This window comes from Lithobates pipiens, unplaced genomic scaffold (genome assembly GCF_037356315.1).
Source record: "Lithobates pipiens isolate NorthernLeopardFrog02 unplaced genomic scaffold, aLitPip1_a1.2 Scaffold_30, whole genome shotgun sequence".
Taxonomy (NCBI): domain Eukaryota; kingdom Metazoa; phylum Chordata; class Amphibia; order Anura; family Ranidae; genus Lithobates; species Lithobates pipiens.
In genome coordinates, this window is record NW_027507791.1 from 123,382,489 (window position 1) to 123,395,168 (window position 12,680).

Consider the following 12,680-nt stretch of genomic DNA (forward strand, 5'->3'; position numbering starts at 1 on the left):
TTTAGTTAATATGTAAAGTTAAAAAAAAGGGCAATTTTATTCATAAATATCTCCTATGCAGTGGTAAATATAAATAACCAATTATACATGGTTAGGGAGCAAAATCCTGAATTCACTCTGAGAATAATAGACAGAAGAGATATACAGTGTATGTACTATTAGAGGTTGACTCTGGCAAATATCATCAGACTCAGATATCACATTTTTTATTTAAAGAAAAAAAAAAGTTAGCCCTTTTTTCAGACAGAACTGTAATATGTATGACAGACTCCCTTGTCATAGGCAGGTGATAAAAGCTACTTGCACTTGCTGTCACTGTCTTCCTTCAGTGGAGTCAGATCGATGTTTGAATTTTCCCATCTCTGTGGGTGAAAACTAAGGAACAGAATAGAAAACTTCTTGGTCAGAGGAATTCTCGTACAGTATAATATAGAGCGCCCCTATAGCAAGGTAAAAATAAAACTTCTGCCTTTTTAGAACCACTCACTTTCTGCCCAGGACTACATGCCCCATGAGGCATTGCTGCTCACATTCACAAGTTCTCAGGCACTTACTGATATGCATGGACAGTGTACTGAGCTGTATGTGTGCTGCACTGTATTTCCTTATATTTAAACAAATAATGCATTCTGTATGCAGGCTAAGTAGTTGGCTAACCGATTTAATCGATTATGAAAATAGATGTCAACTATTTTCTTAATCGATTAGTTGTTTTGGCCCTAGCGATATGTTCACATCGCAACCTACCATGTCTACCAATTCCAGTCATATGCATTGTAATTGCATAGCAATTGTCTGCCTCTCTCTCTCCCCTACAATTATGTGTAGGTGTACCTTATTCCTTTTGGATGCATTGGTACATTGGGGAGGTTAAGTTTTTTGGAATGATCTCCTTGAGTCCTTATGAAAGTGGAGTTCCACACGTTTTTTTTCCTTAAGTACAAACTACAAAAAGTGTAGGTGCTGACATTTTTAATAAACAGACACTCGCCTGTCCCATGTTCCAGCGTTGTGGCCATCCGCAGCCTTGCTCCTCTCCTCCGGCGCCGTCATAGCCACTGTGGGCACCCAGTCCTGACAGTTTTCGGCTTCACGGCTCGGCATGCAATGTGCTTGCACGAGTCACGTTGCACTCTAGTAGTGGCCAGGCAATCTTCTGGGACCTGTTACGTGTCCCAGAAGATTGCAGAGAGGGAGGGGTCGCCTAAGGGGAAAGGAGGAGTCGCCTAGGCAGCCAAGAGCAGGAAGGAGGAAGTGGGACAGGAAGTCCCACTCTAAACGAAGTACCCACTCAACACCCCCCCCATCCCCCCCCCGTCAAAAAATAAAAATCAAGTGCCATGTCGGGGGGCGAGGAGTGCTTAAAGGGGAAGTTCCACTTTTGGGTAGAATGCAGATTTAAGCCTCCACCATTAGTGATCCTAGGGCTTTCAGACATTTGGGGTTATTTTACTAAAACTGAAGAGTGCAAAATCTGGTGCAGCTCCACATAGAAACCAATCAGCTTCCAGGTTTCATTGCCAAAGTTTACCTGAACAAGCTGAGGTTAGAAGCTGATTGGCTACCATGCACAGCTGCGCCAGATTCTCAGTGCACCAGTTTTAGTAAATCCCATTGAATCTTGGTTGCCTTGATTATTTCGAACCTCTGCGCTGCTCGAAGACAGCTTTTCTCCCATAGGAACATAGCAGAAAGGCATCTGTTCATATACTCCTTCCATTAGGTACCAAGTCCTGTTTGGTAACAGACAGGCTGGTTGCCACTCCCCTCCATATGGGGATCTCTTGCCCTTGTGATTCTTCCCTGTTTCCCCGAAAATAAGACCTAGTGTGATTGTCGGTGATGGCTGCAATATAAGCCCTACCTTGAAAATAAGACCTAAAAGGTATTTAACTAGGGCATATTTTGGGGGTAGGGCTTATATTGCAGCTATCACCAACGCTAGATCTTATCTTCAGGGGGAACAGGGTTGTTTAATGCTTTTTTTGCTGGTCCCATATTTATTTTGCTGGTGCCCCTATGCATCTAACTTGGTGAGCAAATGTCCTTCAAACTTTGCAGACCTTACTGAGCTGCAGGACGACTCTGGATCTCCAGAATTCAGCACCTGGAACCGACTCATCAGTCGAGAAATGAGAGCAGCATTTTGGTCTTGGCCCTATTTAGGGGTTTTCCTTAACCTGGACAAGTTTCAGAGACTTTGCTCCTATGTTTAGATATTTTCAATCCTGTACATTGAAGTTCGGCATTCTGACAGTGTGGGAAATGTGGATGCAATCTCTCGATCGTCCCATTCTCCTGTTTGGCAGGACCAGGCTTTCCTTTATTTTGATGCTGAATTTGGACAGAATCCCTTCCGCTCAGTGCCTTGAATGGTTCTCCCTACAAACATCAGGCCCTATGGCTGGGGTGAATCTTGAGTTCCTTCATCTGTACAAAGTACTTGATTGACAGGGAAAACTTGTCACAGCTCCTCACTAGGAAGATCAATATACTGCTGTTCCTCTGTACAGTTCTTCACTGCAAAGATCAATGTGCTGCTGTTTCTCTGCCTCCTGTTGACTCTCTCCCCCACCCTGCCTAGCTCCTCAGTGTATTCCTGTCTCTGCATTTTACACTGAATTTTGCCTGTGCTCTGTTCAAGCCATGTGCTTTTCCTAGCATTTGTAGTATCTTCTTATCTCCTAGCATTTATCTGAGTGGTTAACACTACGCTTCTTCAATGTATATTAATGATATGCTTTTATTAACATATACGCCAAGTCATTTACTGTCTATCCTAAGAGCATTTTAAAAATTGATCAACATAATGACATGTCTCCATGCATTTTACTGCAGATTTGTTTGATAATTTTTTTGCTGGGTCCAGTTCTAAAAATTCTTTTAGGGGCCTTTGTATTTTTAGTGACTGATATTTATTTATTTTTTTATTATTTTGTACCACAGTGTTTTACTAATTTTTTATTTTTTTTTGGCCTTATTATTATTATTCAGGATTTATATAGCGCCAACAGTTTGCGCAGCGCTTTACAATATGAGGGCAGACAGTACACTTACAATACAAATCAATACAGGAGGGATCAGAGGGCCCTGCTCGTTAGAGCTTACAATCTAGGAGGGAGGGTCAAGTTGAAACAAAAGGTAATAACTGTGGGGGATGAGCTGATGGAGAAAATGAAAATACAATTAGGTGTGGGTGGGGTAGGCTTCTCTGAAGAGAAGTGTTTTCAGGGATCGTCTAAAAGCTAATAAAGTAGGAGATAAGCGGACAGATTGGGGTAAGGCATTCCATAGGATTGGGGAGGCTTTGGAAAAGTCCTGGAGGCGAGTATGGGAGGAGGTGATGAGGGAGCTAGAGAGCAGGAGGTCTTGAGAGGAACGAAGAGGACGAGTAGGTTGGTATTTAGAGACTAAGCTAGTGATGTAGCTGGGGGCAGAGTTGTGGATGGCTTTGTATGTAATTGTTAGTATTTTGAATTTAATTCTTTGGTTGAGCGGAAGCCAGTGGAGGGATTGACAGAGAGGAGTAGCAGACACCGAGCGATTGGTAAGGTGGATGAGTCTGGCAGCGGCATTCATAATGGATTGAAGAGGTGATAGACTATGTAGAGGTAAGCCAATGAGAAGGGAGTTGCAGTAGTCAAGGCGAGAGATGACAAGCGAGTGAATTAAGAGCTTTGTTGTCTCATTGGTTAGAAAGGGGCGTATTTTGGCGATGTTGCGGAGGTTGAGGCGGCAGGATTTGGACAGTGATTGGATGTGTTGCTTGAAGGAGAGTTCAGAGTCCAGGACTACACCTAGAACCTTGGCATGAGGGGATGGGCTTATGGTTGTGCCATCAATTTTGACAGTGAGATTAGGGGAAGGGGCATATGGGGGAGGAAAAATTATAAGTTCGGTTTTGGATAGATTGATTTTGAGGAAGTGGTGTGACATCTTATTGGCAGCTCAGATAATTCTGTACCAAGAGGAATATTTTCCACCAGTTTTAGCAACACTTTTTTTTTTTTTTTTTTTTTGTAGGTCATACTGCTGGGAACATCGGCCAGTGCAAACCTTTCCACGAAGCGAACCAAATGAATCTTCAGCCTGCACAATTTGCTTGGAACCAGTGAACCATGTTCCTTCTTACCATGTCTTACGAGGACCTTGTTGCAAAACATCATGGTTTCATAGAGAATGTCTGCAGGTATGTGCTTCACTCGGATATTTCCTATCATTATGCCCTTTGTGATGTGTGGATTAAAACAAGATTATGCCACCATTGTGATTTATGTGGATGTTTTATACACCTCCTTACATGTTGCAAACAAAACAAAAAAAAAATAAAAAACACGTACACCAATAATTGGCTAATGCAGTGATATATCTCTCCCTCCTATAAAACAAAGCAGATCACTTTAATATGCAATATCCACAAGTTGACTATCACACTGTGCTGAATGTTTGGATATGTGTTCATCTCCGCTACCCTGTTACTACATAGCAGTTGGGTATAAAGTAAAACCATTGCAACTCCTCTGTTACAACCCTGTGAGAGGTGGATAATGATTTGCATCTTTCTTTGCATTGTGGATGGACTTTGCTGCACTGGGTAGTTAGGTTAAGTTCATGTGAAAAGCCTTGGTTTTGCATGCATTATAATTTGTAATCCTGCGGTCTGATCTGTAATATTGTTAACTGTATTAGAGAGATAAATTGGTTTTAAAGGCTGATGTGCATGAGAGCAGTATATAGAAAGAGTTGGAGCTGAGCCACGCTCTGTGTCAATGCACACACACAAAGCATGGCTTGGGAGCGAGCCCACATAAGTGTGTCCATCATATTCTGCTTGCTATGAGAATTCAGCAGGAGAGAGGAGCCAGGAGTGCTGGTGGGGGGGACTAAGAAGAGAAGGATTGGGGCTGCTCTGTGCAAAACTATTGCACAAAGCAGGTTAGCGTGTCATGCTTTTGTTATTTTATAGAGAAATATTTTTAACTTTTTACAATTACTTTAAAGCTAGTCTAACCTAAAGGCTTCCAGAGACTTACACTATTCTATGCTGATAAATCGATGTATGAACCTCCAGAAATGGAGAGTTCCACTTTCAATCCCGTGCTCCATGGTTCCGATCCTACACTTCTTCTTTTTTTTTTTTTTTTTTTTTTTTTTAGTTTTCTGATTATTTGTGATACTTGCTCTTCAAAGGTGACCTGGCATGAGCTTCGGGTTCAGATTGACTGACTACTAGAGTTGGCCATTTCACACACACCTTAACCTGCAGCCAGAAATCATCCCATTTTATTTATTTTTATATAATTTTTCTAAAGGCGTGCCACTTTATGTACAGACTTGAGGTTTCTCCCAAGCATACTATTTAAAGCAATTGTGTGTTTTAATTTTTGCCTTTTAGGCTCCATGCACACTATCAATTTTTAAGCTAAAAAAAACGCTGGTAATAGCTTTTTGTAGTATTGTTATAGGAGTGTTTTATTTTTCCTTTTTACTGTAAAATCTCTAAAACTAAGTTTAAAAGAAAGCTCTAGAAACTCTACAAAAAACATTTTTTTTTCTTCTGCTCCCTAGATACTAAAGCTCAAAAAAAATGGCAATAGCCTTAAGTAGTGTGCATGGACAAATAGGATAACATTATTTAACTTCTAGGAGCAAATAAAAATAAATAAACGCTAATAGCTTCTAAGAGCTTAAAGTGTGCATGAAGGCTTAAAGAGGAAGTAAACCCTTACAAACCACTTTGACCTACAGGTAAGCCTAGATTAAGGCTTACCTGTAGGTCCAAGAAATATCTCCTAAACCTATATGGTTTAGGAGATATTTGCCCGAAAACGGGCACCGCTGTCTACGGTGCATGCGCCGTAGACAGCGGCGCGCAGGCGCACTAAACGCGGCAGTTCCAAGAATGGAGCTGCCGCATTTGTCGACTCCCGTGCGCATGCGCGGGAGTGACGTCATCGCGGCTTCGCCGCTGTCATTCGGCGGAGCTGCGAGACGCCACAAGCAAGATGGATGCGGCGGACTACAGGGGACAGCGGCGACTTCGCTGGCTCCTGTGTCAGGTAAGTGACACATAATGGGCTACTATGCGATGCATAGTAGTCCATTATGCTTTACCTTTGCAGGGAAAAAAAGAGGAAGTAAACTCATCAGGGTTTACTTCCTCTTTAAGTTGCAATTAAAATCTTACACCCCTGTTAAACCCTTTTTGCATTGTTTTATTTCCTCCACAGCAAATTGGGTAGAAAATTAACTCTTTAGATTGTTTGGATGCTATGTTTAGGGTCCCTGGATCTTCTGCTGGGTTTCAACAAATGTCCAGTAAACTGAATGTTACCTGGTTTGCTCATCCCTTAGCAGGGGTGTCAAACTGGTGGCCCTCCAGCTGTTGCTCTGCCTGAGGGAGTCGTGTTTGCAACTGTCATCCTTGCAATGCCTCGTGGGACTTGTAGTTTTGCAACAGTTGGAGGGCTGCCAGTTTGACACCTGTGCCTTAGAGAATCCCTGGCTTGTTTACATTTGATAGACTTGCAATAAATGGGGTAATCTTCAGAGGATTTTGTGGTGTTGTGTTTTATTTATTTATTTTTCCTCTGCAAAATCGAAATAAAGTATATATACATTTTTTTTTTTTTTTTTATCCCCTCACTAACAGTACCAAGCACTTAGTGCTGGATTATTTTTCTTCCGCTGCACAGTATGCAACAACAAGGATATGTTTCAGGAAGAGATGCTACATATGGGAATCCATATTCCAGAAAGGTATGTTTTTTTTTGTTATAGCCCTTTGAAGACCGTCAAACCTTTTTATATCTGGACTGATCCCTGCAGCTTTGTGCCCTCCTTCCTCCTTCTTCCTTCTTCCCCCTTTCTTCTTCCTCCTCCTTCTTCCCCCCCCCCCCCCTTTCTTCTTCTCCCTTCTTCCTCATTTCCAGCTGACTCTTTGAGACCCGTTTTTGTGCTCCACTGGGCTTTAGAAAGCTGCAACACTATAGTAGTCCTTTCATTTATTTATCTCCACAAGTCTTGGAGTCCAGCCCTCAGCATTGTAAAATGGGGTCCCTGATTAAAGGATGTTATGGCATAGGCCTCCTGATGACTTAAATATGGGGTGGTTTTGGATTTCCCCTATTTAAATTCTAAATGTGTATTATCTTGTCTATTCCTATAGTTCGCTAGTCTATCACAGCTCTGATAAGGTTAATAACAATGAATGATTAGAAAAAAAACACAATACTCAAAATAGCAAAGGTCTTATTTTATTTACAAAGCAAGTAGAAATGCTAGCAAACTACAGAGCATATATAAACAAAGCAAAGGATGATACTATACTGTACGTCCTTCCTTTTGGGTCTATATGCTGGCAGAGCTCCAGGACAAAGAGAAAAGAAGCAGACCATCGCTGGCTATTGCCCTTTTAACCACTTAAGGATCACGCCTCTTCCTGAGATTTGTTGTTTACAAGTTAAAACTGTTTTCTTTTTGGTACCCAACATGTCACTCTTCAAAATTGTGCCCGCTCGTGGAATGTCGACAAACTTTTACATTTAATCTCCATAGGTGACGTTTAAAAAAATAAATAAATAAATAATTTACAGGTTGCATGTTTTGAGTTAGAGGAGGTCTATGACTAGAATTATTACACTCTCTCTACCGATCGTGGTGATAGCTCACGCGTGGTTTGAACACTGTTTTCGTATGTAGGCGCTGCTCACGTATGCGTTCGTTTCTGCACGTGAGCTTTTTTTATTTATTTTAACTTATGCTTTTTTTTTTCTATTACAAGGGATGTTTACATTCCTTGTAATAGGAATAAAAGTGTCACTTTCTTCTTCTTCCTTTTTTTTTAACAAAGGTGTTACTTTTATTCCTATTACAAGGGACGTAAACATCCCTTGTAATAGAAAAAAAAGCATAAGTGTAAAGTGACCTCAGATGTCACTTTACACTAAAATGCAATAAAAAAATAAAATGTCATTAAATGTTGCTTTTAAGAGCTATGGGTGCAAGTGACGTTTTGACGTCGCTTCCACCCTACAATGGTTTGGGGACAGGTGGGGTGCCATCTTTGCCCTCACTCGTCTCCATACCAAGCCAGGAAGAGGACCCGATCACCTCCGCCGCAAGAGACGGCTCTGGTAAGTCGCAGAGGGCACCGGGAATCCTCCGCAGAGACCACTTTTATCTGAAACGGGATCGCTCACTGAAGAGGATACTGGGGCTATGGTAGCTAGCTGCTGCCATAACAACGCTATCCCCCTTCTAAGTGCTGACGTATATCGGCATGAGCTGGTCAGGAAGTGGTTAAAGCACGCTCACACACTACCCACACAAACACCCTCTGCCTGCCTGCCTGCCTGCCTGTGTAGTCCTCTGTCCAATGAGAAGCTACAAGGGGCTGTTCTTCCTAATCACTAGGAAGTATGTTATTTCCTTGAAAATCTTCCAGGAAACATGTTGCTGTCTCTACCAGGTGGCACTGCTATATTACCATCAAACTTCTTGACCCAGATCAGCTGGCCTTTGATGTTGCTGCAAGTCAGGAAATCCAGTTACTTTAATTCTCACCTCACTAGGAGGTCTTAGCTGATGCTCCTCTATCCCGCCTTACATCGCTTTAGGAGGCCTATGCAAGAACATCCTTCAGAAGAGGGATTCCCATTTTCAACTCCTTGTTACAAACACTTTAGGTAAACTTGCTTTTACTGACATTCCAAGATAAATTCAACAGGCCAAATGGCTTTATTAACCAGGCAGTAAAAATCCATATTTTGCTGTTATCCACAAAGATTTTGGCTGAGAGGTGAAAAAATGTTTTTTTTTTCTCTGTATAGAGATGCCTCATGGGAATTGGAGGAAAACGCTTTTCAAGAGCTATTGGTCAGATATGAGCGCTGTGATGTTAAAAAGTGCGTGTGCCAATTTGGTCGGGAATATAGTGAACCAGAGAGGTGAGTATCTGGTTTTGGCAATCACACTTTGCTGTGAAGTGATAAAAAGCAGTTCCAACAATGCATAAAACTAGTCGGTGAGGTAATAATGCTATGCAGCTAAAATCTAACGCCTAACTCAATATACTTTGAAGAAAAACTGACCTTAAAGTCTTTTTGAATATGATAATTAAGATTTTTACATGGCTTACAAAAAGAAACCAACATTTTTTCACAAACAAAAAAAAATAAAAATCCTCCCACCCCTCAAACAATTTAGACAATAGTGGGGTTACCCATACAGAAAGCACAGTAACAAATTGCAAACAAATGCTGGTAAAACGTGATCTATCTGAGCATATGTTGGTGCTTATGATGGTTGTGCAATAAAGGAGTACTTATCATAATATATAGTTTTTAGAATGTGTCTAGATCTCATGTCATCTTTGTAACCTTCGAGCAGCTTACAACTTTTCCATTCCTTGTGTTCAGTTTCCAGCTGAATAGTGTTCTCATACGGTGAGGCCCAAAGAGAAGGACCAGCACTATGAAAAGGTGGTGCATTATAACCAGAGCAACTAATAGATTGTCAAGAAAGTAGCTTATCTAAGATTGTGTTGTAGGTGCTACACATGCAATAGTAAGCCAATCTTCCATTATTTTATTAAGGTGTTCCTCAACCCAGGACCCTGCATTCACTATATCTTGTCTCCCACAGAACATTGTAATGCAACGATTTTAGTAAATATAAACGGCTGCAGTGCCAAAAAAAAGTATTCCTACCCCTTGAAATGTTCCAAACTTTTGTCATGTTAAAACCAAAAACCAAATTTTTTTTTTTTTTTTTTGGGATTTTATGTAATAGACCAACATACAAAGTGGCACATAATTGTGAAGTGGAAGGAAAATGATAAATGTTTTCCAAATGGGGGGGTGTGGGAGTTTTTTTTTTTTTTTTTTTTTTTTTTTTTACAAATATCTGAAAAGTTTTGTGTGCATTTGTATTCAGTCCCCTTTTTACTCTGATACTCTTTGTGTGGTGGAAAACTAACACTGCACTTCACCCTGAGCACACCATTTTCTTCAGCAGGAACAGAGAAGCTAGTCAGTTGACGGGAAGATGGATAGAGCCAAATACAGGGCAATCTTGGAAGAAACCCTGTTGGGGTCTGCAAAAGACTTGAGACTGGGGTGGAAGTTCACCTTTCAGCAGGAAAATTATCCTAAACCTACAGCCAGAGCTAAAATGGAATAGTTTAGATCAAAGCATATTCATGTGTTAGAATGGCCCAGTCAAAGTTCTGACCCAAATCCGTGGACCACACTTTTCACATTTCTAAAAAATGTTGTAAACCATTTTATCATACAAATATTTTTTTTCACTTCACAATTACGAGCCATTTTATGTTGGTCTATTACATAAAAATCCCAATAAGATTTTAAATTTTTAGTTGTAACATGACAAAATGTGGAACATTTCAAGGTGTATGAATACTTTTTCAAGGCACTATCAATACCCTTTCTCATCAGCAGTATATAACAGTCTAGTTACTCATATCAGTGGCTAGGTAAAGCTTGTAGGAAGAGGTTTTTTTTTTTAAATTCTACTCTGGTTGTCTTATAATACTGCAGGACCACCCCTGACCCTCAGTCTGAAAAGTGCTGACCACATGCACTCTCCCAAGAAAAAAATGAATACACTCTCTAGCAATACGAACCAAACTGAGCATGTGCAGCTTGTCCCCTGGCCTCTATAATATCCGGAGATACTGGAATAAGGTGAGGATCCGAGAAGACAGGATCAAACAGCCTTTTTGGACAATGCAGAGGATTAGCCCCTTAGGTTCCTCCAGTGAGTACAACCAGCTTGCTTTACTGCATATATCCACTTAAGGACCAGGCCTCTTTTTCAGATTTGGTGTTTACATGTTTAACAGTTTTTTTTTTTTTTTTGCTAGAAAATTACTTAGAAAAAAAACAAATATAATGTTTGGGCGTTCTAACACCCTAGAGAATAAAATGGCGGTCATTGTAATACTTTGTTTCACACCGTATTTGCTGCAGGGGTCTTACAAGCGCACTTTTTTGGGAAAAAATTCACTTTTTTGAATAAAAAAATAAGACAACAGTAAAATTAGCCCCCATTTTTTTATTTTTTTTATATTGTGAAAGATAATGTTATGCCGAGTAAATTGATACCCAACCTGTCACGCTTCTAAATTGTGCCTGCTCGTGGAATAGCATCAAACTTTTACTCTCAAAAATCACCATAAGCGACATTTAAAAAATTCTACAGGTTGCATGTTTTGCGTTAGAGGAGATCTAGGGCTAGAATTATTGCTCTCGCGCTACCGATGGCGGCGATACCTCACGTGTGGTTTGACTGCCGTTTTCATATGCGGGCGCTACTCACGTATGCGTCCGCTTCTGTGCGCGAGCTCGTCGGGATGGGGTGTTTTTAAAAAAATTTTACTTGATTTTATTTATTTTTACACTTTAAAAAAAAAATAAAAAAATGGATCCCTTTTATTCCTATTACAAGGAATGTAAACATCCCTTGTAATAGAAAAAAAGCATGACAGGTCCTCTTAAATATGAGATCTGGGGTCAAAAAGTCCTCAGATCTCATATTTGGACTTAAATGCAATAATAAAAAAAAAAGTAATTTTGAAAGAGATATGGGTGGTAGTGACGTTTTGACATTGCTTCTGCCCTCCTATGGTATAGAGACAAGTGGGGGCCATCTTGGCCTCACTCGTCTCCATACTCAGCAGATGAAAGGACCCGATCGCCTCCGCCGCTACCGACCCCTCCGCTAAGCGGCGGGAGGGGGGGGTGGCACCTCTCGCGCCACCGATAACGGTGATCTCGCGGCGAACCCACTGCAGAGACCACCATTATCTCACACAGGACCGCCTACTGTAAAGAGGGATGTCTCAGTTGTGGCAGCAGCTGCTGCCGTTACCGAGATATCCCTCTTCAAAGTACCGACGTATATGTACATGAGGCGGTCCTTAAGTAGATATACTGATTTTACTGTTGTGGGTTTAGTACCACTTTAATCGGTTCCCGACCGGCGCACGCCGATCTACGTCGGCAGAATAGCACAGGCGGGCAAATGGGCGTACCTGTACGTCCCCTTAAATTTGCCGCCCTGCCATCACGTGCCGGTCAGGACCCCCGTGAGTCCGGTCGTGGGCCCCGCGGACTCGATCGCCGCGGGCATACCCGCGATAGTCTCACGGGGCAGCTGAATGGAGAGATGCCGTTGTAAACAAAATTTCCCCGTTCTGCCTAGCAACTAGTGACGCTGATCTCTGCTCCATGTGATTGGAGCAGAGACCAGTGTTCGCTAAATGAAAGCCCAGCCCCCCACAGTTAGTAACACCTAGGAACACTTAACCCCTACACTGCCACCCACCGGTTAAACCCTTCACTGCCAGTGTCATTTACACAGGAATCACTGCATTTATATAGCAGTGATTGCTGTATAAATGACAATGGTCCCAAAAATGTCCAATGTGTCCGCCATAATGTCGCAGTCACAATAAAAATCACTGATCGCCGCCATTACTAGTAAAAAAAAAAAAAAAAAAATGCCATAAAACTATCCCCTATTTTCTAAACGCTATAACTTTTGCGCAAACCAATAATCGCTTATTGCGATATTTTTTGAAAAAAAAAATGTAGAAGAATACATATCGGCCTAAACTGAGGGAAAAAATGTTTTTTTTTTTTTTTTTTTTGTTTTGT

At 41.2% G+C, this 12,680-nt stretch overlaps 1 protein-coding gene across 2 annotated transcripts in view; it reads left to right on the plus strand.

Moving 5' to 3' along the window:
* Positions 1-12,680, plus strand: part of G2E3 (G2/M-phase specific E3 ubiquitin protein ligase) — a 48,728-nt gene that overhangs the window by 14,684 nt on the left and 21,364 nt on the right. For both annotated transcript variants that reach the window (XR_013264891.1, XM_077464792.1), the window contains exons 6-8: positions 4,024-4,189; positions 6,653-6,759; positions 8,832-8,948. Coding sequence is in view for 1 of the 2 variants with exons in the window: in XM_077464792.1 (XP_077320918.1) it covers positions 4,024-4,189; positions 6,653-6,759; positions 8,832-8,948 (390 nt within the window). In the remaining variant the exon portion in view is untranslated. The remainder of the gene's footprint in view (positions 1-4,023; positions 4,190-6,652; positions 6,760-8,831; positions 8,949-12,680) is intronic.